The sequence below is a fragment of the Cyanistes caeruleus genome, chromosome 1 (genome assembly GCF_971803275.1).
Source record: "Cyanistes caeruleus chromosome 1, bCyaCae1.hap1.1, whole genome shotgun sequence".
Lineage (NCBI taxonomy): Eukaryota > Metazoa > Chordata > Aves > Passeriformes > Paridae > Cyanistes > Cyanistes caeruleus.
The window spans coordinates 50,792,603-50,816,421 of record NC_141701.1 but is presented as its reverse complement, the minus strand read 5'-3'; the positions used below and the strand labels follow the sequence as shown (position 1 = coordinate 50,816,421).

At 40.6% G+C, this 23,819-nt stretch overlaps 1 protein-coding gene across 20 annotated transcripts in view; it reads right to left on the bottom strand.

Moving 5' to 3' along the window:
- PTPRM (protein tyrosine phosphatase receptor type M) overlaps positions 1 to 20,249 on the bottom strand; it is a 440,472-nt gene extending 420,223 nt beyond the window's left edge. For 16 of the 20 annotated variants that reach the window (XM_086892393.1, XM_086892399.1, XM_086892410.1 and 13 more), the window contains exon 1: positions 19,789 to 20,249. In XM_086892393.1, coding sequence (XP_086748519.1) covers positions 19,789 to 19,861 — 73 coding nt within the window. In that variant the 5' untranslated portion in view covers positions 19,862 to 20,249. The remainder of the gene's footprint in view (positions 1 to 19,788) is intronic. The other 4 variants (XM_086892526.1, XM_086892540.1, XM_086892561.1 and 1 more) reach the window with 2 other exon arrangements.
- Positions 20,250 to 23,819: the final 3,570 nt, after the last annotated feature.

Genomic DNA, 23,819 nt, shown 5'->3' with positions numbered 1-23,819 from the left:
CACCTCTGTCAGGGAGAGCTGCAGTATTCTCTGTTATTGAACAAGAACGCCAGTACCGCAGAATGAAAACTTCTGCTGTTAAAATAGTTAAGTCTATGCCTTTAAGCTACATTAATCCAAAAATCAAATTAAAATGTTTTCTGGAGCAACACTCTTCCTTGATATAGGTCATCATTTTATTATTTGAAAAAATAAGACAATCAGAAACAATCACTGGCACAACCATACTCACACTGAACAAAACTAGGACAGACAGCAACAGGAGTTTATATTACTGAGATCCTTAAAAAGTATTTGTCAAAACTATGGAAATGTATTAAGAGAGGCTTTCTAACAGATGCATTTCAAGTACAGTACATTCAGAAACCTAAAAGAAAAATCCTTTAACTTTTACCTTTTATATTTTAATATGCACTGGAATACTTCTTCTTGTACAAAAATACTACTCTAACTTACCGAAAAAATTTCAGAGACCATATTTTACAAGTTCATTTAATGCAAAGGGGCTGCAGAACCTTCCTCCATCCTTAAAGAACTCAAAACTCAACTGGACAACCCGAGTAACACCAACTAGCTTTGAAATTAACTCTCTCAGCGCTGAGCTGAAAGGATGGGCTGGAAAACTCTCAGAGGACTCTTGTTACTTTAATTGTTTCATGACTCTACTGAAAAGACACTGCAGCACATAAATGCAAAGCATTACTAATGATGTCTTAAAAAAAAATCTGCTGCTTCTACCAACACGGGATACCGAGTGGGACGGCATTTCTCCAGCTCCACATCTACATTTCACAGTCTCTGAAAAGCTGTTAGACCAGCAATACTCATTCTTCGAGGTGGAGAAAACTAGCAAGTGTGAACCAGAGCTGTGTTACTGTTCATCCTCTTGGTTTCTAGATCTGCTTCTTGGAGGCAAAGTCTGTCAAGAAATATCCAGGAAAACTTGACAGCAAGAATCTCATAGTCGAGCTTCATTTGGCAGAGACGGGTATCTTCTGGCTCCATTTCTACTTCCATCTGGTGAGGCTGCCTTTCAAGATTACAAAAGACAGTCAAAACACAACAAAGACTAAAAGCCACTGTTGCCAAAAGTCAATCATGAGTAAATTTCCCTCTTTTTAGGTCTAAATGCTAATTGCTCTAGCGCCAGATTCTACCTGTCACTGCTCAGAAGCAGGTGATGTATGAAGTAGCTATCTACTCATTGCAGTGCTCATCATAATGAGAATATGGCTCATTTACAATTTTTGCCTATTAACTTCTGGTAGCACACTATTCATGTAAACCAATTTGGCATAAACATCAAAGTTATAATGTATGCATTTTTGTTTTATCTCATACACTTCCTTTTTTTTTTCTTTTTTTTTTTTTCTTTTTGTTTTTGTTTCTTTTGGTAAGGATTTTTCAGCACCTTTAACAAGTAATTTACAGAATGGGCTGCTATGCAGCCAGGGCTGGGAGCTGCACTACACCCATCCTTCCAACAGCACCAGCTCTGCAGATAGACAGAAACCTTTATACATTTACTGTGTAGGGGACAGGCACCAGAAACAAAAGCTTAAAATTCAACTTTTTAAAAATATAAAAAAACAGAAGCAGACATTTTGCATCAGTGATGTTTGTACTTTTTGCATTTAGTCAGCAAAACAAAACCGATTCTTCCTAATACTTTCTGACTTCATAAGCAAATATTTATTTCCCAGTACCATGGGCTTTGCATGCAAATGCTATAGGAAAATATTTTAATACATAAACTATGTAAATGAAGATATATCTCGGTTCCCTAATGTTATTTTCATTATGAAATGGCTTAATATTAACACTTCTATTTCTAAGAACAGATTTTTCTGCTCAAACCTAAGCTCTTAACTGTCCTTTTAAATGTTTATACTACCTAAGTATGTAAAAATGCAATGGAGTTAACCCAGGTTTTAGCATACAAGGTCAAACCCACCACATTTTCAAGAGCAGCACCCTGCCTCTGGCAGAAACCATTAGCTGGAACTTCAGAAAATAAAATACCCATAATGCATCTAACTAGTTTTGTTGAGCTTTTCAGTGTGCTTTAGAGAAACAATCCTGTCATCAACAAGTCTAAACTACTGCAGGTAATACATTTAGGCATTATTAGGAGTTCTGAGTCTTTAACAAGAGCACTCTTAATCAATAAAAATGTCAAAGCCCAACCAGTTTTGCTTCTTTCTTCTCCTTGATCATACCATCTCAGAAGCCCCCAGTGCTACAAATTACCACTTCTAATCCTTCTCCTATACAGTAGAATCTCTATTCCTTTACAGGAAGGGTCAAGGTGAAATGCTTGTGATGTAGAGCTGAAGCCTTGCAGCTCCCTATTTACCAAGCCCTCTAGACAAGAAAACTGGTGTATGTGAGCCAAATCCAAGCGATGCTAATGCATTAATGACTGACATGTGGCAGAGGCACGGACACATAGATGCAGCTTGACATTAATGGAGAGATTTGCCTGTGGTCATGCACAGAGAAGGGGGGCAAAAACAGACCCACCTGCCTCATGTTTTAACCTGAGTATGAAATCAAATGTCAGAGAAGATTAATTAGATGCCAGGAGTTTTATTCTTTTCTGTTGATAGAAAAAGCACATTTCCATAATGTGAGGAAGCATTTATGTGGATAGCAAATCAGGTTGACATTGAGAGAAGGTTTACTTTATTGTGAATGCTAGCTGTGTGGTGCTTGTCAGTGCAATTACTTTCTACTCAAGTACTTTGCTTTTTAACATTTTATTATCTTAACAATAAAAACCCTGGAAGCAATAATTATTTATTATGTTAATTCTTTAGCTTTTTTCTTATTAAGTTCTTCCAGACCATTAAAACTTGCTGTTTTCCAGAAATAAACCTAATTTATTAATATTCAGCCAATTATGGAAAAAAAAGAAAGAAGGCAAAAACAATCTCTTTACTGGTAATTAGTTACTAACCAGTCAATTTGTACGCCTATCAGCTTCCCCATAAATTCTGTTTTCATTTATTCAATACCCAACATTTCTAACATAATTCTGATCGAAAACAACTTCAAAACGCTAAGTCCACTGTAGAATTTTTTATAAATAGTGATTTAGCAGTCTGAGAGGCAGCAGGGTTTTAGACCACTTTGAAAATGCACTATGCTCAAGGACTGCATTTTAATTATGGAAACCTTTTAGAACATCCCTGTTTTATTAACAGTAAGTGAAAGACTATAAACAAGGCTACAGTATGCACCACTTCTTCTCAATCCTGCCTAAAGCCCTCAAGGGGAAAGAACTTCAATGTGCTTTCATTTCTCCCCCCTAGCATTCTCATCTCTGAATGCCTCTTCTCACCAGCTTTAAAATTCATTTAACATAACAACCACACAGTTATGCTTTTTTCTTCCCTTTTTTTTTTTTTAATATACAAGTGCTCCCTCCTTTAGGAATAAACACCAAGGCCACAGCTCTCAAACTCCCATGGCATAAATGCAATATAGGAGACCATAAGCAATCTAAGCAGAAAAGCACTGCAACTAAATGTACCTTGAAAAGCTCTTAGTTTGCAATGCTTTTATAAAGCTTCATGTCCATGCACAAACTGTCCCTACATTTCACGCAGTGACAGTGCTGGTAATCCCTGGAAAACTTCTGGAACAAATTCCCTCGCTCAGAGCTCAGTTCAGCTCAGTTCTCTCTGAGCCAGTACAGCACTAGCTTTTTCCATGGCAAGGATGCAGTGTTCCCAGGTTTGTCAGAGCAGCCCCCCCAGCTTCAGAGAACAACACAGACTCCTGTGCTGCCACCACGCACGAGAGCAGAGCCAGAGTTCTCCATCGCTCCCTGCTTCTGAGACAGCTTTCTCCTGTACCTCCCACCGGGAGATTCCGCCTGTGGCAACAGAAAATTCCCTATTAATATGTAATATATACCACAATTAGCACTGTAAAGCAGGTAGTTATCTCACAACCATCCTCCCATCCCCTCTCTCATAATCACAAAAGTTTATTTACAGGGGGAAAAAAAATAGAAAGAAAAAAGAACCCCACAAAACTCGTGACGAATGTCTGATGCTTTTTATTTGTGTTTTTTTAAAGTTAAATTCTAACATTAAGGTTTTGCTTCCAGCATTTGTCTCCTACACAGGAAGTGTGAAAGTATGAGCAAAATGCTGCCTCTGCAGGGCTGGATGCTGTTTGGAAGGATGGGTATAGTGCAACTCCCAGCCATGGCTGTATTAGCAGCCCACTCTCAAAAAATCACTAATTAAAGGTGCTGAAGAATTCTTACCAAAAGAAAAAAAAAAAAAAGTGTACTAGATCAAACAAAAATGCATATATATACAACTTTGATGTTTTTACCAACAAACTCCTGGCCTTTTATATAAAAAAAGCATGAAGAAAATCACCACAAGAATGCTACTGATGTTCAGTACCACTTGTTATCCTAAGAGAGAAAACCAAACACACCCCACAAATAAATCAATCAGGGCCAGACTACAAAAGTCACCTAGACTATTTAACAAAATCAGAGTGGAAAGGAAATCTTTATAAGGTACTTTTTAAGCACAGAGTCTAGAGATGGATGAATTTATTTGCTTTTCTGAATACATGCACAGCATTATCACTTTAGTCCCTCCCAGGACATCAGGTTAGGCCTTTAGGGTTTATAACATTAGTTCAGCCTATCTAATGAAGTTTGTGCTTCAATGATCTGCATTATTCTCTTCTACAGAAGCAGCAGCCTGATTTGGAACAGTCATTGCATTCCTAGCCATGCCTCTGACTAAGCATGCAAAAACCTCTGAAGTTCTCTTATTCCTGGATCCCAAAACTATTTCATCAGCAAATCTAAGCCAGTGTGAGTTGCATTTGCTACCAAAAGGTAGACAAGGTCAACTGTGAGTTTCAGCATGACTACTCCTCTTCAGAAGAAACTTAGTATGTGGAGCCCATGAGTTTTCATTTCCAGACATATTGTATTTGATTAAGTGAATACTAGATTTATTTTTTTTTTAACATACAAATATTCTCTCAAACACTATTCACCTACCAAAATACTTCAAAAAACAAATTAACTTGGGAGCTACATAGAAACTCCTAACAAATTCAGACTTCCACAGAACACACCTGAAGACAATTAACTTTTGGCAATGACTTTTGGCTGCTCTACTCACCATACCTTAATAAATACACAGTATATAATTCCAGAGAACCAATGTGCATGGAACAGTCCAACTCTGAAGCCTCTGATTTTCTCTCTCTTAGGACAGACACCAATTTTTTATTACTATATTCTAAAAAAAGTATATTACTAAACATAAAGCAGAAACACTAAATGTAATGCAACAACAGAAAGAGAAAAAGCTCTTAAAAAACATAAGATGATGTGACACGAGCTACACAGCCTATTATTTTCATTTATTACCCATGCATGTCAAATGGCAGTAATTTACAACAGTAAAAAGCAAAGCCATTAAGTACATACAGAGCTCAGAGAATTTCATGTGTGAAACAGAGCAGCTTCTCACAACAGCTAAGAGTTCTGTTAAGCATAAAGTGCAGAGAGTAAAACTCCACACCATTGCAACTCCATCTTGAGTATGCAGAGGAAAATGTATGGAGTAGCTGTAAATACTTTCTCTTAAAGAAAATTAATTGCCCTGAGTGCAGTATTCCTATATCAACAGTGCAATAGTTCACAGTCACCTTCCACGTCAACATAAAAATTTACCACAAGTGATGTCAAAATCCACTAAGTCCCACTTTGTTTATTACTGATTCATTGCTGGAGGCAATTAGTTCCATACCCAACTGGGCTGCATTAGCAGCCTGACTCCAGAGCAAAGTCGGAGTGGGGAGCATCTGAAAACAGATAGGTTTGACCAGAAACAGATGAGGAGTGCTCATGAAATCTATGGCATAGCTGCGTGATAAGGCATGTATTTTCTACCTCTAGGTGGGTAGTATCTTCAGAAACAAATGTAACCCCAGTGACTTAAGAGTTAATCTACCTGAACTATTACAGGAACATACCTCTACTAAGTCCATTATCCTGTTATACAACTGCAGCCATTTTACAGTTTTTGGATGATTTAAACTATTCCCACAGAGGTGGACCTGCACCTGCTGTGTGTACACAAGATCAGAGCAATCCCTTTCTAGTCCAAATCACGGCTTCACCTCAGCTAATCTTAGGGCTTTCAGATACCTAAGACCCTCTTTGGAAACCTTCAGTTATTCTTAAAAGTCACCCCACTCTTCAGGCTTATGATTCTGTTGATACTGCAGAAGCCAGCAAAAGAAATCAGCTGCAGTCTCAGAGCTATGTAGCGCTGAAGACTCCAGTAAAACTTGCTCCTGTCATTAAAGAGAGGAAACAGAAACCAACCAGCATTCAGCTTCCCAAAGCTCTGTGATCTAATTCTACACAAAAGGCTTAATAAGGTTTAGGCTCATAATACAATTAGTAATTTAGCTCACAAATTAGACTATCTATTAACACTCCAGCAGAGACATCAGCTATATGAGGATTAAGAAGGAATCTGCTGTTCTCAATATGGGAGTGAGAACTTGAATGCTTTAATAGACCACTTCAGCTTCTGCTAATGTGAACATATATTGTGTTGTAAAGGATGATGTGAGCATGGCCAGCAGCCTGCTCATATATTGAAATTTCATCAGTAGGAGCTACAATAATAATTTGCACAGTAAGTACAGACTGGTAACTTTTTAAGAGCTCATCTTAAAGCATAATTTTAACTAGTAAAAAATGTACCAGTACTGTGAAATACACTGCATATGCATTAGAAGTGCACATAGAAACCAGGGCCAAAATTAACAGGTCAGCATGGACAAACACAGGTCAACTCAAATATGGATATTGTATTATACAATATTTAACTGCAATATTTGAATAAAGAAGCGACCCTCTTCCAATCTTTGCAACCACATATATTTTGTATCTATTAAGAATGGAAGCAGGCATTTGTAGTAAAAGATTATTTGTCATCTTCTCCCACAAACTGTGCCCTTAGGATTTTAAAGAAGAGCTGGTATCTCTTGCATGCTTAATGGCGCATTACTCACACAAAAAAAATACTCCAGATGAGTTGTCAAAGGCAGCCTAAAAAACCACTCTACTAATCATAAGAAACTAAAATTTCAACCACTGTGTTTGAAAAGTGCTGTTCCAATTTCCAGAAAGCTATACATGTAACTACATATTTCTACAAAATGCTGATATTGGTGCGCTAATGCTGACCTGTGTTAACATCTGATTTACTTGCAGTAACAGGAGCTTTTTCTAATTACTTTGACAGTACACACAAAACTGACTACATTCATCTCGAGGTTTTAAGCTTGTGTTTGTGTAATTAGGGCCAGTATTACTAATTCTTTTTAGCTTGAAAACAAACAAACAAAAAATCTTCATCAGTTTACTTCACACTCTGGTAAAAACCATTCACACCCAAATAATATTATGAACACCATCCATCTGGTCTGAAATCTAGATCTGGCCGCTGTATCCCATTCCCCAGCAGCACTGCCTGCTGCTGCTATTAAGTGTTCAGTGTGAACGTGCTCCCTGCAAAGCAAGACTTAAACTTCATTCACACTACTTACTCATAAGCACACGCTTTGTTGTCATGTGTGTTAGCACATGCACGGGGCCATTTTGGTCTTATCTGTCTCAAGGAGAAATAAAAAGGCAAACCCCTTGACTTGTTATGAATGATACTCATGCAGGCAGGAATTGTATCCCCAAGCTTCCACCACAGCCACCCAGAGGCTCTGCAGCCTTCTGAAAACATGAAAACGTACTTCTCCAAACTCTAAGGGCAAAAGTGCCCCACAGCAACACAGGAAATCCAAATCAGAGCTGCCATCCTGCAGGCTCAGCTCCCTCCCCAGCTCAGTCACTGCTGCCCAGAGGATGGCACAAAATTATCTGAGGAGAAGTTGCACAGAGACCTCATAGCAGCTTTCCAGTGTCTGAATTGGGACCTACAAGGATGCCAGAGAGGAACACTTATCAGGAAGTATAGTGACAGGACAAAGGGAAATGGCTTCCAACTGAGAGTAGATTAGATTATAGGAAAAGAGTCTTTACTGTGTGGCTGGTGAAGCACTGGAACAAGTTGCTCAGGGAAGTTGCAGATGCCCCAACCCAGCAGTGTTGAAGGCCAGGTTGGACAGGGTTTGAGCAACCCTGTCTACTGGGAGGTAGAAAAGAATGAAAAATTCATGAAAATAATTTTGGAACTAGATGATCTTCATGGCCCTATCTAACCCAAGCCATTCTATGATTTTATTTGTGGAACATAGTGATGGGGAACTGACATGAACAAAGAAAAGGCAGCGGAGAGAGCTCAGGAGGTGGAACGTAAGCAGTGTATTCTTAAAGGTGGCCTGGTGGTTAACAGCTTTGTTAAATATGTATTATATTTGCTGTAGAATACATTGTACTAAAGTACAATTTTAGAACTGAGTGCAGGTAAGAACACTCCCTCTTCCTCTGCACAAAATTCCACAGTACACAGCTCAGGAAGATTACTGTAATTGGCCAATTCCTTCTTTTATTGCTAGACCACTGGGCAGGGTGAAAGCACTGAAATCAGGGAAATGGGGCTCTGCTTATGAATGTTACATATTTGCTCAAAGCCAGTTTCAAGCACACAGATCCCTTTTTTTGAAGTTCTCCTCCCAAAGGTCTAGAAATACACATTTTTTAATGTGCATACAAGCAAGAATTAATTTTTCACTGCTAAAAATCTAGCGTGACACTGCAGTTTGTGAAGACTTCAACAGACTGAGTTCTGGAAACGTGAGATTTCTCACTCAGAGACAGTGAGTGGTACCTAAATTGTTGTTTGAAAAGCTGTGATCCACCCACTATGAGCACTGATTTGAAGTAAACAAGCATGTCGGATACTGCCTGACTGAAGGAGATTTACTGTGGACCAATTCATAAAACCAGAAGTTCATGTCCATTTTGAAATTAAATGTAACTCCAAAATATGGACAGTACTCATTGCAGTCTTGGGGTTTGGGTTACACATCAGAAACTGGTTCTATTTTTTGCAATGGGCTCAACAGAAATGACAGGCAAGCAGTAACTTTAAAAACGCAAGTTTCCATGTTGCAGCCTAAACTGCAACCCAATCCATATAACCAAAACCTCTGAAGTAGTTTCTGACTGATGCCAGAATGACTCAACAGCTGCTCCTTTCCATTTCCATTCATCAACAAGTCATTACAGGTATCTTCCAAAATAAAAATTTAGACCTCCAACAGTTTTATCTGTTTCTCTGCAGAAATCAGAGAAAAAAATTCAAATGCACAGACAATGTGTGCACTGCTTACATTCCCTAATTCCCCTTGAGTTGACCTTGGCCATTCAGCAAGATAAAGCCCAGACAGTCTTTATCTGAAATTCTCAGTCTGAACATATGCTTCACCCCTACTCCAAGTCCGAATTAATATCTGCTCTTCAACACTCCAGTTCCACTATATGACAGAGGAAGGTACAGGTGAATAAGGCTGAAGTTCACAGTCAGCAATGATCTGCCAGTGAATCAACCCACAGGCACGACAGTATGTTTGTCTGTGATTGAAAACAGAAGTAGCTGAGGAAAATTATTTTTAAGGGGTTATTTCCCCATCATTTCCCTGCATGGATAACCTTATGCTACACACTGGGCTACAGCTTTACACTTTAAAGCTTTTTGTTTACACCTTTCTGTGGCCACAGAAAGTGTTTAACAAGGGTTAACATGTAAGTGCCAAAAATTCAGAATGCAAAGAAGTACCAGATTCTCATGGACAAACTTTCCAAAGAGCAATTGTACATGTAAGGATCTAGCTTTGAACCTTCTGCAAGACTCATTTAAAAACCTCCATCCATATCAGCTGGTGGTGCATGGCTACTGCAGGTGTCAGGGGTTTTACTTCTCAAGAGTCCATTTCAACTTGTGTTGGGCTCCTGGGCCCTATGCAATTTCAATGCATATTTGCTCTAAAGGGTGTGTGCTTGTTTCAAACAGTCTCAAATAAATAAAACAAACCCCAGTGTTTTTCCAAATCCACAAATGAAAGTGCTACACCAATTCACAAAAATCCCTTACTAGCCTAGACTTATGGAGGCAATTCTAACAACAATTCTTGAAGTAAAAATAAGTAAAACACACCTCATGAACTTTTTATGTGGTCTCCAATCCATGTGCTTTGCTGTTGCCATAAACAGCAGGTACTAATGTCAGGCAATATGCCGGCTTCCATTTCACATTTTCACCTGCTAAGGTCTTAAATAGACATTAACTTTAGTTGTCTTCTAGTTTTGCCTGTTCCCCAGCGCCAAGTCTGTGATGCTCACAGACATAATCCCAAAAGGTTTCTTTCCCATTTAGAAAGCTGCTTGCAAAGGTTTTCCCCTGAGCTAGGACAGAGTCAAGATGACATCTCTCAGACACCATAAAAAGGGCATCAGCTGCACAGTGCCTCAAAATTATTACTGGGACAACAGTTTATCTTATATAACTGAGAAATTACTTCAGTATCAAGCTGTGTCTGCAGAAGTTAAAAAGAAAAAGCTTAAGTGATGTGTTATGTAAAGTGCTTATATTAAAGTGTTGAATGCAGTGCTTTGTAAAATAATCTTCATCTACTCTACTGAAGTCAGAAAAGGTAACATTAAAGGAAAAATGCTTTTTCAGTCATTAACATAAGAACTACCCCACTGAGAACTATGGTTCCTGGAAGTGTCCATAACTGCCTCTATTTCCTAAACATGTGGCAGTATTTAACCTTTTTTTTGAGTTTTCAGGGAAAACTGAAGCTAGAGGTGGTGACGAGGGCTGCTGTACATTTTCTCTAAATATGTGTAGGGGTTCCAAGCTATCCCCTTCCTTTTTTGTAGTGTTTTGTAAATGGCAATTTAGCAGATTTCTCAACCATGGGAAAAAAAAAAAAAAAGAAATTCCAACTAGTCTGGCTATGAAGATACTTATCCATGTCACAAACACCAGAGCACAGAGTTAAATCTGGATTCTAAGTTCTGATCACTAAGCAACTATTAAAACAGAAATTGAAAAAAATGTATATAAATATATATAAACATATACATATATGCACACACATGTATGTCTTCTTCGTGTTGTCCTCCAGAGGTGTGGTTCATGTTAGGCAATGTCATCCCAATGTGGAACCAGAAAAGTCTCCCAGCTCAGAAAGTTCCACAGAGTGGAAACAGTTCCTTGGTTAAGATTTTATTATGTATCTCAAAACAGTTAAGTAAAAAGAGGTATTACACTATAGAAACACTATTAACTTCCAAATTAATCATCAGAACACTGTTGTTCCTGAATTACACTGATTGACAGAAACATTACAGCAATTACAATACGCTATATATAGTCCCAACAGGTGTGCAAACAGTGTCAAGCACCTTGAAACAAAAATATTTTCTTTCAAGTTTCTGCCACACCTTTGAGCACACTCTGAGCAGGCTGCACAGTTGTTAGGGAACATTGGACTTCTCAGAGTGGATAGGAAGGATGAAAGATGGAAGAAGCAACAATGACATTTTTCAAACAAAACAAATATATAAATGACGTAAGAAGAAAGAACAGCTGTACTAAACTAAGCAGCTACGGAGGAAACAGTTGTGTCTGCTATAGTGTCTCACACAGTTCATTGAGATGGCAATTGACTTTCATGTTGGTTTTCAACTGTTCTCTGAACTGTTAGAACAGTAAAATGCCATGAAGGTGAAAAACAGCAGAAGTGAGACAAACAGAAATTTCTATGGAGGTAGGGGACAATGGGAACCCCTTTTGGAAACCTCCACCTCTCCTCGAGATATAACCTTTTCCTCAGGAACTGTGAGAAACTCTACCCTCAGAAACTATGTAAACTTGGCAACCAAAACTTTAAGATATGCATGTAGATGACCGTTTCATTGGTCACAAACTACTGCATCAGCCACAGCAGAATGACTAAGCATCAGCCACCAAAATAAGGAATTATTTGGCCATAGAGGGGGAAAAAAAAATACAATCGCCCTGCCACTACCTCTGCATCAAGTACACCATGGAAAATGCACACATCTGCTAATGGGTAGTAATTCATCAACTTTATGACAGAGACATACAAACTAGTACACAGATTACAGGAACATGTATGTAAGTGAACATATCAGGGGTGGAAATTATTTACTCAGTCTAATGTAGATACACCAGGAAAAAAAAAATTAACAGCCACTCAATTTATCTGCAACAACAACTCCATCAAGGAAACCTTAAGTATTAGGTTACTGATCCAATGTTTATAGACCTGAAGGTACACAGAAACTCCTGTAATATCCTCTTCTATCTCATGTAAAAATCTTATCAGCACAAATAAACAGTTCTTTCACCTAATGAGGCTACATTCATGCATTACAGAATTAAAACAAAGGTCCACTGACAAAAATATTCTATCCACTACATTATTTATAAATAGTCTAAACCATACTTGATTTTACAGTTCAGAACAAAAGATTTGACAGGATTTAAGACAATAAAGCATGATCTTTCTGAAAACTTCCCCAAAATAACTGTGTCTTAAAAATTAAAAAAAGCCAAACAATAAAACATCAAACAAGCAAAAAACCCCCAAAAATATGTGCTAAAAAAAAAATCTGCTCTAAAACAGGCATGTGATGCTCTATTTCATTCTCCTAGAAGATGAAGAGCTGAAGTGATAAAAGAGGTAATTAGCTGTTAGTTATTCCAGAGCAAAAACACATTTCTAGTGATTAACAAAAAATGCTGTAAGAGATATTTATAATAGCTTAACAGTGAAGAAGATTAAAAAGCCAAAAAAACAGGGGGGAGCAATAAAAAAGCTAATTTACCCCTCCAAAAATCCCACTCTAACCAAAAATTATTGTTCTAAATCAGGGTAGATTACACATGGGGGTGGGAAGGGGGAAAAACAAACAGTTGTAAGCAAAATGCTGGGTTTACACCATTTCGCAGAAAAAAATTAAAGATTCATTAACATCATTACATTTAATCATATGTGTAAAGATAATCAACTATTGCTATGTAAAGCTGTCAGAAGACATATCTGAGCCTTGAATACATTATTAAAAACAAATGTGTTGAAAACTAAGATAATAGAAAATTAGAAAATGTGAATAATTATAAATTTACTTCGGTTTTCCTCAAGTAATTCAGCTGTCTTTTAGACTTCAGTGTATTTTTTTACATCCTCTTTTCCAGTAACTTCACATCTTCCATTCTTCCAGCAAATGCTATACCTTCTTTCCCCCCCCTCCAAAACAGACTAAGACTAACCTGCTTTCAGAACTCCTTTCTGCTAATATTGCCATGGTTTTGTCTGAACAACTGTGGTCATTACGGGGTTTTTTTTCTCCTACCGTTGCTCCTTATGTGGCAAAGGGTCACTGTTGAGTCAGACACTTCTGGCTGAGACACTTCTTTCCTATTCTCTGCAGATACTGAGCATGGGTATGTCTTAGAGGCATAAATACAACTTAATTTTTACTGTTATTACTCTCAGAAGCCTGGGCACAAAAATGTCTTTCCTTCATTTTCAAGCCTTACCCTCTGTACCTCCTCATAGCATTAATGGAAGACACATGGCTTGAAAACCAGCACACCAACTCTTTATGCCAAAAGGACAATGGAATTCCACTGACAGCAACATCATCTCCATATATAATTATTCTGAATGGATCAGAAAGGTTCTTAATAAGTTTTGAGGAGACATGTACTCACACAAAACTTAAGGTTATATCTTAACCATCTTGATTGATCCTTAAAGAAAAGCTTATCAGATCTCTGCAGCAATAATTCTTACATTTAAAACACTAGGAAAACATCGGCACCTTCTCCATAGTTTCATGCATTTTATTATGTATTTTTGTCATATTTCAGCATTTGTTTGTCTTCATGTTGAATACTAACACTGATACTAAAATCAGCCTTTTCACATGTAATTAAAAGTTCATTTGTATTGTAATCAAACTGATGCAAACAAGCCACCAATGGATTAAAATTCTCTAGGTCACAAAAATCCATCATCTATTTTCACACCTCCCCACCTCCAAATACACCTACATTCTCACAAAGCCTAGCTTGCAGCCCTTTCTCTTTCTATGCTTAGAAAAATGGATTTAGAGATGCAGCTACACCTAGTGATCAGCAGCAGATCACAGCAGGCAAAACTCTGGAAGACATGACAAAATTCAGAAAGAAGTATCTGAATACATTTGGGTGAACAGGCTGACATAGGAAAACTTATTGCTACTTTTTTTTTTTTCCTAAATATATGGTCATATGCTCCAAATTGGTTTCTGTGGCTCAAAATCCTGTTTTAACATATAACACTGCACATCAGAAATAAGAGAACTGGAAGTCATCAACAAAATCAAATGAAATTAAATGAAATAAGGAGAAGATTCTCAATTTTTCCTAAAGAAAATGAACAGATAATTCAGCTGCATTCACACATTAACAGTTTGTTCCTGGGAAAATTTTCAAAACTACTACTTCTTTACACAAGAGTCATAATTGTGAGCTGAAAGATTCATAATTGCATATCACTTCCTAGGGAAACATCTTCAGAATTTAGTGACATAGCACAGAATAAGGAAGTGTTTGACAGTGATACTAACAAGCTTTAAACAGTAGAGATATCCCTCTCAAAAAGCCTTTCCTTTAGCATAAAGTTGCAACACGTGAAATACGGGATCAGCTCACAGATCCTGACCCTGCAACATCATTGGACTTTGTTCCATCAAGTCTACACTTATTATCTTCCCCCCAGCTGAATGCAAGGATGCACACTCAAGGGGTTGTCTCAGCAGGAATGTGTAATACTGACCTGGCCACCAGCAACTCGCCTGTCTGACATTTCTGCTGACCGTCGCAGGGTGTGGGTGAGCGCACATGAGAAATAAACCATCCCCACATGTCTTCAGGTCAGATTCAAATGACATCAGTGAGGTGTAGTTCAGAAGCTTGCTCACTCTACCCTAACATGTTTTGTGATTTGCCTGGGGATTTCGTCTCCCTAGCTGTCAATCTAGCAATTTCTGTGAGCACTGAAGACATTATTTCATATATTATATGCGCTTATGTTGTTTCAGGACACCATGATTTGTTTTCCTCATGAATTCTGACAACTGCTAAATCATGAGACTAAATGAACACCACAATGTTTTTTTCACCCAGTGCTATTAAATCCTTACATTTTGTAAGGTTTATATCTAATTTCTGATCATGTTTCATTACTGTCTTTTGAAACCAGAACAGCTAAATGAAATAAATTTTAAAAAAAACCCCAAAACACACCCACCACACAGTTTCTTTTTTGATTAATTGCGCCACTTCCAGAGCCCTGACTCATTTTCACCTGAAGCACCCTAAAGCAAATCCCAGTTTACACAGGAACACAATCTTCACTTCATTTGTTAAAACTGCAAAGAGTTGTTTCTTTTTTTTAAAAAAAAAAGGTCTAAAAAACAACATGACATTTAGAAGCAGGTTTTTCAAAACACTTCCATTAATTTGCTGGAGTATTTTAAATATGAATAGTCTTAGATGCAAAACAGAAATCGAGTCATTCACCTATTCACCTAACAGCTGTAATAGCAGCAGCAAAAGTCTCTTTACAGCAGGAAGTTTGATTTGAGAATCTTCCCCCACAGTTCTCACTGCTTAGTGAGGCCAAGTCCATGCTGTATTCCACCTGTAGCTGGAATAGTTTAGTAGACGAGCTGACAAACTGCACCAGCCACTAATAAAGCTGCATCTTCGCTGGCATATGTTACATCCCTTAGAAGATGCACAAATACAGACTTGATGGATGTGTGGAGAGAAAGAAAAGTAGGTGGAATAAACAACGCAAACAAAACCAGAATTTGCTAATGTGAGATGTTACTACACTTGGAGTTCTTTCTTGCTAAAGTGATCAGAATAACTATTACAGTCTTCCAAACAGAGATCCTGAATACTCCAAGAAATCTCTTTAAGCACAGTTAATTATACCAGAAGCTTCTAGACATTGCCAGGAGCTTCATTTCAGCTAGGATAGGACCTATGAAGACTTAACCTATATTCTTTCTTTTCTCTGCAGTCACCAAACATCAACATGATCACAGTAAATTTCAACTTCAGCATGTCAAACTTCTTCCTTACATCTCTTTTCTGGAAAATGTGATCCCTCTTTTTAAAGCGCCTACACCCAAATATGAACAGATGAATCTAAGGCACAACAATTCTATTCAGAATGCAAGGTTTTGTAATTTTAATCCATTAAATAGCTTGAGAGTTACTTTTATGTAAAACTTTTACCACTCACTAGGAAAACTCATTTTCAAGTTTTGTACAGCACTCTTCCTCCTTTTCTTCTCTTCATAATTGCCACTAGTCCTGGTTCATTACAAATGGCCTCCCACCAGCATTTTTAATCAGTCTGTCCATCCCTCTCACTGCAATCGGACTCATTCCTTCTCCGAGAAATAAGAAAACTTTTTAAACCATAAAAAAAGTTTTATGCCAGTGTCATAAAGAGAGCATTGATATACAACCTCAGCACTTTTCACAGCAAAAGAGAATATAACAGACTAATAATAGCCCTCCCTCTTTAAGAGTCAGGTTGTAACCAAGAAACACCAATTTCAGAATTCAGACTGTGTGCACATTTACATCCACCTGAATATGAATGCCTTCACAAAAACCAAGTTCTGTTACACATCTCCTTGCTTTCACTTTCAGCTCCCCGTTTCTGTATTTGACAGAACTCATCCCATCCAGACCCTTAATTTTATGTGAGATCAAATATTTAAGTTTACAATGTCCCTTCTAACTTCCTGTATCTCTGTGTTTGACCTAAATCCCTTACAGGAGTGAATTGCTTTCCCTAGCCTGAATAATCTACCGAAGAGGTGGATGAAGGAACATGGTGGAGTCAAGTGACATTTTCTATGACTGAACACCACTCTTTGGGGACTTTTTTAATAGTAGCATTCAGTCTTCACATGGGACCAACTTAATAACATTTTGCTGAAATTATAAACAAAACCAGCTAAATTAGTTGTGATATAGTTTCTCAGAAAGAAACTCAAAAATAGTAAAAAAAACCAAACCAAAAACTAATCTTGCAGGAAAGAGTCCACCTACTTTTAAAAACTTAGGATAAGCAGTACTATCCATTTAAGTCAATTTTTTCAGTAATATCTCTTGAATTCAAATTCTTGAGATCATTTACTTCTTGAACTGATGAATCCAGAATTTTAAAATCTTTAGTTAAGGACTCAGAGAAAATCTCATTGTTATTAACTGTTAAGCTGCTTTCAAAAGATTACTTGAGAGCTCCCAGGCCTTAAAAAGCCAAGATCTGATCTTTCAGTAAGATTATTTTCTAAATAAGAAACTCAAGACAATAGCTGAACATAGCATTAGATCCAATCTTTGTGAAACAAATCAGTCAGTTTAGAAAAGGGTAAAAATAAAAATGGAACTATAAATACCACAGGCACTTAATTCATACACTGCTGTTCTTTGCTTAGAACATGTCTGGAGTTGGCTTTGTTTCTTTTTTCTTTGTTTGTTTTAAACTTTTCATAGGTTAGTCATATAACTCCCTTCTGCAATAAGGGACAGGTATTACAAAAGATAACTCCCCAACTCAAAGATGGATTTAATTTAATTTCTATGATGTTAATGCATCAAGGTTTTAACAAAGGAAACAGGATTTCCTCCCCCCCAATCAGAAATGATACCCAGACACAAGTTTCATATGGTAAAGTACAAAAATGGAAATTTCATCAATCTTGTTCTAAGTGCTGAGAATCAATACTAAAAAGAAAAAATTCTGTACATGCACCTTCACAAATAATCTTTTCCTTCAACATTTAACATAGATATACATATGCACACATGGGGAGAAAACTGTGCAGACTCTGCATCCCATGCCATCCTTTGCAATCTCACTGAAATGTGTGAATAGCAAGCAGCCTTCATTATTGAGTACTTCAGCTGGTGTGGAATTGCACCCTTGGAAAAACTGTATGCACAACTCATTGGTGAATTGTTTGCGGTTTTCAGCACTGTTCTCTCCACAGCGTGTGTCAGGTAAATGAATACAACAGATACAAATCAAACAGTAATGTGGGATTGTTCTTCAGCAACACGAACAGCACTTCAGTGCTGATCCCACTACAGCATCAGCACATCGCATGCACAAGCCATTTGAATATCCAGAAGAAGAGTTGCCCCAGCTTAAATTTAAACTAAAAGTAAGACAGTCCACACAGGTCAGCAATGAGTTACAGATTTATCTTAATAAACTATGTGCTCCCATTAAAGTCTGGACACTAGAATTCCAACATTAATGCGTTGTAGAGCTAATACAACCGTGTACAGTTTCACAATTCGCTGCAGAGCACACCTTCCTTCTAACAGGACTTTGGAAAATTGTTACATATCACCTTGGAACAAAACGTTTTTCTACTAGGAGAGCTTCTGTGTCATCTACAGTAAAAATGCTCTCTGGGGGGAATGCAGCTACGTATACAAGAGGTCCCTGGAACCAAACATAAAACCTGAATTTCAATTTTTTTTTAGTAAGTTTTCAACCAAACCACCAATTCCCGGCCATAAAACTTGGTTTAGCTACAGTGCTCCATAGAAGCAACACGTAATGTGCAAAATATAAACTATTCTGCAGCCTGAGCAACAAGGAGTCAAAAGGACTGCTTCCCACCAGATCAAAGCACACTTCGCACGAGCTGAGGAGCAGATGTCTCCAATTTAACGTGCTTTCAGTTGCACCAACTTCATGTTAAGAACAAAACAAACCAAAAAAAAAATTCTAAAGTTACTCTTCGCAGTGGAACACGCAGAACTATTTCACAATCCAAATTTCTATCTAAAACTACGGGTTTCTCCAACATATAAATAGGACGGGGCGCAGGCAGGGGACTCGAGACCTAAAGAACCATGTGTAGGTGTGGGGCCTCGGGAACAGAGGAACGCTGCCGCTGATGGGGCACTTGGCCGGGCCCCTCTCGGCCCTGAAGGCGGGCACCCATCGGCGGCGGGCAGGCAGCTCCTGCCCTGCCCTCTCCGGTGAGGCTCTGAGGGCTGCGGAGAGCGCGGGGCCGGGGCTTTCCCTCCGGCTCTGCCGGCGTCTCCCAGCCGCAGCTCCGGGCAGCAGCGAGGACCGGTGCCCAGGCACCGGCGGGCGGGCAGAGCCGCGGGGCCCCGCCGGTCCCTCCGGGGAGCACCGCAAGCCCTCCTTCTCCCGTCGCCAGCCGCGGTGGCGGGCGGAGCGCCGGGTACCAGCTCACCTCGCCCCTCCGCCTCCCGAGCCGGCCAGCGGGAAACTTTCGGGAAGTCAGCGGCGGAAAAACGCCGGAGAGAGCCCGAGTCCCGCCCGTCCCTCCAGCCCTGCCCTAGGGCTGCCCGAGCCCCGCCAGCCTCTCGAGCTTCCATCGGGGCTCAGGGGCGCCAGCGCAGCGGCATCCCGCCACCGCTGCCTCCCCTGGACACTTTTTCCACCCCATCGACGCAGCGGTTCTGAAGTGTCAGACCCGTCAGGGGGATGTGGATAGGGAAAAAAAAAATAAATAAATAAATAAGGAGAAAAAGAAAAAAGATGCAGAAGAAAACAAAAACTCAACCCAAACCCCCACCGCCTCCCAAGTGCCCGCGCTCCCGCCTGCCCCTTCGCCGCTTGGCCCCCGGGAAGGCTGCCCGGCCCCGGGCTGGCGAGCCCACTCCTTACCTGTGAACGTCTGCGCTCCCGCTGCCAGCAAAAGTCCGGCCAAAGTAACCAGGCAAGTTCCAACTTTCCCCATATTTCCAGCCCTTCCTGCTCCGAATCCAGCAAAGTGTCAAAGTGTTTGCCAAAGTAGGAGGCGCTCCTCTCGCCCCCCTCCAGTCCAGTGGGGCAGGCGAGGAGGGGGCGGCCGGACTCCCGCACTTGGTGCCCCGCGGGCTGCTCTCCCTTCCTCGCCCTCTCTCCGCTCTTAAGGGCAGGGAAGAGGGTGCGAAGTGACCGGCGGCCGCCCACCCGTCTGCCTTCCTCCAGCCGCGCCGCTGCCCCGGGGGCTGTTCGGGCGCCGCTCGCCTCCCCCGGTGCCCGGGGGGGGCACCCTTAATCGCGGAGCCTCCTCGGCCGGCGCCGCCGCTAGTCCCGGCTCAGCTCGGCTCCCTGACTGACTCGCGGTCCCCCCCGGCGGGCGGGCGGGCTGAAGGGAGCGCGGAAAGTCACGCCCAGCCGCCGGCGCCGCCGCTGTCCCCCGCTAGAGGGCGAGGCGGCCGGGCCCCGCCGCCGACAGCAGCTCGGGGGCGGCCGCCGCCTGCGGGGGCGAAGCGCTCGCGTCGCCTTCCCGCCCCGCTGCCCCGAGCGCGACTCTCTCTGCTGAGGAGCTGGTGGCTCCGTGCCGAGCAGGACGATGTCGAAAGTTCGCGGACAGCGCGGGGGGAAAGAGAAGAAGGAACAAAAAAAACCAAAAAAAAAAAGATCTGAGCCAGGCGTCTCGGTAACTTTGCGGCGGGCCGGCCCCAGCCAGAGCCGCAGGCGCTGAAGTTGTGGCCGCCTCGGGTCCTGGCCCCGCCGTGACGGGGCCCCGCGGGAGCGAGCAGCCCGGCCCCGGGGCAGCGGTCTCGTCCCCGCCCCGCCGATCAGCCGCTGCCCCCAGCACCGGGACAGGGAAGCGCAGGAGAGGAGGAGAGCGCCGGCGCTCCATAAGGGCTTGGGTTTGTTTGTACGGGAGGTCTGGAGTCTAGAAGAACTAGTCGGAAGAACTAGCTGGAGGCCAGCGCTCAGCCTTCCGCGGGACCCGCAAGCGTGAGAGCCCTGCCCGCACGGCGAGCGGCTGATAGCGAGAGGAAATTGAGATACGAGGGGGTTCTCTGGGCTGGCGAGGAGCGACACTTCTTTGTACATTAATTGCTTCGCATTCGCGTGCTGATCGTAAAACTTGATCTCCTTGCCTAGACCTCGGTAAGAGCCGCCCTTCGCCCCTGCAGGGCGTTTCGGGACAGGATCTCTGGAGAGCGCCCAGCCCGGCCCCCGGTTCAAGACACGGGCGCAGCTCTGAGTCCTGCGAGTGAAGAATCATGTCAGGAATTAGCAGGCTTAGAGAGGCAGCGATGGAAATAAAACCACACTAAAATGGCAGTTTTATCTCCGCGTCACGTATGAAATACAGCTGCATGACAGCCGTCTTCCCACTGGGGCTTTGGCTCCTGGTGTCCGTGGCACTGCAAGGATGTGTTTGCTGGTTTTAAACCAGTTTTAAAACCGAAGTGGAGTTCTAGAGGTGCAAATATTTTTGTTGGCCCTCGCTTTCAGTGAAAGCTTTTCCTTTCAAGTGCAACTGTGTCCAAATTTGATGCTTTATTTATTCCGTGTGGGTTACTAAAACGATAAGAACAAGAATTTAGATAATGCTGGTTTTAAGAGCTTGAGCTCAGGTTCTAGTTTCTGGTTTTTCTCCAGCACATGTTCTCCGTGCTGCTTTTCCATGTAGTTAGCCGCGGCTTTCAATTGAACTTCAAACTCTACCCATCCCCCACATAGCCCTGCGAGCTCCAACATATTTAATTATTTGTGCCTATTCTGAATTGTTTTTTACATACAGCGCATTAAGTGCGAGCTTAGGCAGGCAGCTGTGTAATTTCTCTTATGTTTTGGGTAATGCATCTGCTACTTGACACAGTCTTGGCGAAGGGATGAACTCCGGGATGCGTGGGGCTACGGCAGCTACCTCAAAAATTAACGCAAGGGGGCAGAATAGCATTAATTGTTGTGTTTCCTGACGTCAGAATTCTTCTTTTCAATAGCAAGTATTCTTTTAGTTTATTGCTTGCATAGAACTTCAGTCTTCTCCCGCCCCCCCCCCCCCCAAAAAAGACATTGTCTTAATTCTCCGAAGCCTTGGTAACCTATGGGTGTTTTGCAATAAAAAACTCAATTTTTAAAAAAAAAAATTGATATTTTTTTTTTTTTTCCGTGGTTACATAACTGAAGCAATCTCTGTTTTCTTTAAAAGCTGCAGTTATAGCTTCCAAAAATTAGAAACTATACCTGGTCTGGAAATAGTTACCTTTATAGCACAAAACTTAAAAAAACTCAAATGTCATAAGTAATTTAACTTGCAACAAAATAAACTTTCAAATTTGTCTTCTGCCACTGAAAACCCAGAAATGAGCAGTTACACCAGTGTTTGTGCTAATGATGACCTCTCTCGGTTCAGAATGTCCAGGTACACGTGAAATCAGCCGTGCAGTGTGGTGAAGTATGGTGTTCAGACATACAACAGTAGCTCTCCACCCTGCCTTTGTTACAGGGAATTGGAAAAATCCATGCCTATATCCACAGCTATCTGACGTTAGTTTTGAGAAGATGAGATAGAAAGTTGCCGAGTTCTGACTATTACAGAAGAGCATTATAAGAGTGTTTGGTCACAGCCACAGTAGGAGTGAGGCTAAAGTGCTTGACCTTCAAAGACACAACCGGTCTCCTTTAATTACAGCAAATCTAAGACACGGTTGAGCTCCAGGGAATTGCTAAACCAACAAGAACAATAGAAAATACAGGTCATGCGTGGCTGATCGGGAATTGTGAGTTGTGTTTCACTGTGTTCAGTGCTGGGGCATGCATGAAAACCATCCAGAAAATGTATAAAAAAAAAAAACTAGAGCATCAGGAAAAGACTAGACAAAACCCACAGGTTCACTGGTGGTTTGGTTCCAAGAATGCATTCAAGAGAGTTCATTAAAGGCTAAGCTGTGACTAGAGAGGGGATTGGAAGCATCTGCATGGGGAAAAAAAAATGTACCTTGCTGATTGTTTTTCACTGAGAAGCAGATACATCAGATACCTTGCATCTGTTCTTGAACTGGATCACCTCAAAGAAAAACCTGTTTACACTTCCCTACATATACATACTTCAGCTGAGAAGCATAGGAGTTCCCAGTTATCACAAATAAATTTATTCCTGCTGACAGGAGTATGAATGAGACAGTACAACATGTAGAATAAGGAGAAAATCCGGAAATGGTTGTAACTCACTTCTAGATTTTAATGTGCATCAGTAGGAAATGCACATAAGCAGCCTTCATTGAAAAGATTTTGTTTTATTTTTAAATAAGGAATTTGTATACATCCCACCGAGGGAAAATTAACCTGATGATAAATTATGAATAATTACACTGTTTATTACAGAAACTTCACTGGCAGAGATAATCATTCTCTTACAGAACTGCTTCCCATATTCCAGATCTTGGAGCTACTTCTGGCAACTGATTTTTGAAAATTTCAAACTGAACATGAAATTTTTTACTGGTTAGAGAGGTCTGGTATCCAAATACTTATCATAACGTGGAAACAGGTCTGCTTGACCTATGTCAGGAAGAATCCTTTGGATAGGCACAAATCTCCGCTTAACAATTAGATATGTATATTGTGTTTATCTATTTAGCTGTTACCTTTAAGATGCTAATGATATTAGCAGTGCTCTTCATTATGTATTACTGGCACAAGAACAAGTAAACATACCTCAAATTCTGTAAGACATCAAGGCCACCCTGCATAATCCATAGTATGAAGTCACCCTTCCTATAATGATACAAAGCAGGAACACTCTCTTGCTCATGTTACAGCAGAAATAGAAAAGCAAAGACTCATATTCAAATATTGGAAGAAGGCCCAAACACCCTGCCTTTTTTTGACCCATGACAATGCTGATTAAGTGGCCAAGAATGTGGGTTACACAGCTGTCACCTGATCTTTTGGTTCAGTAGCAG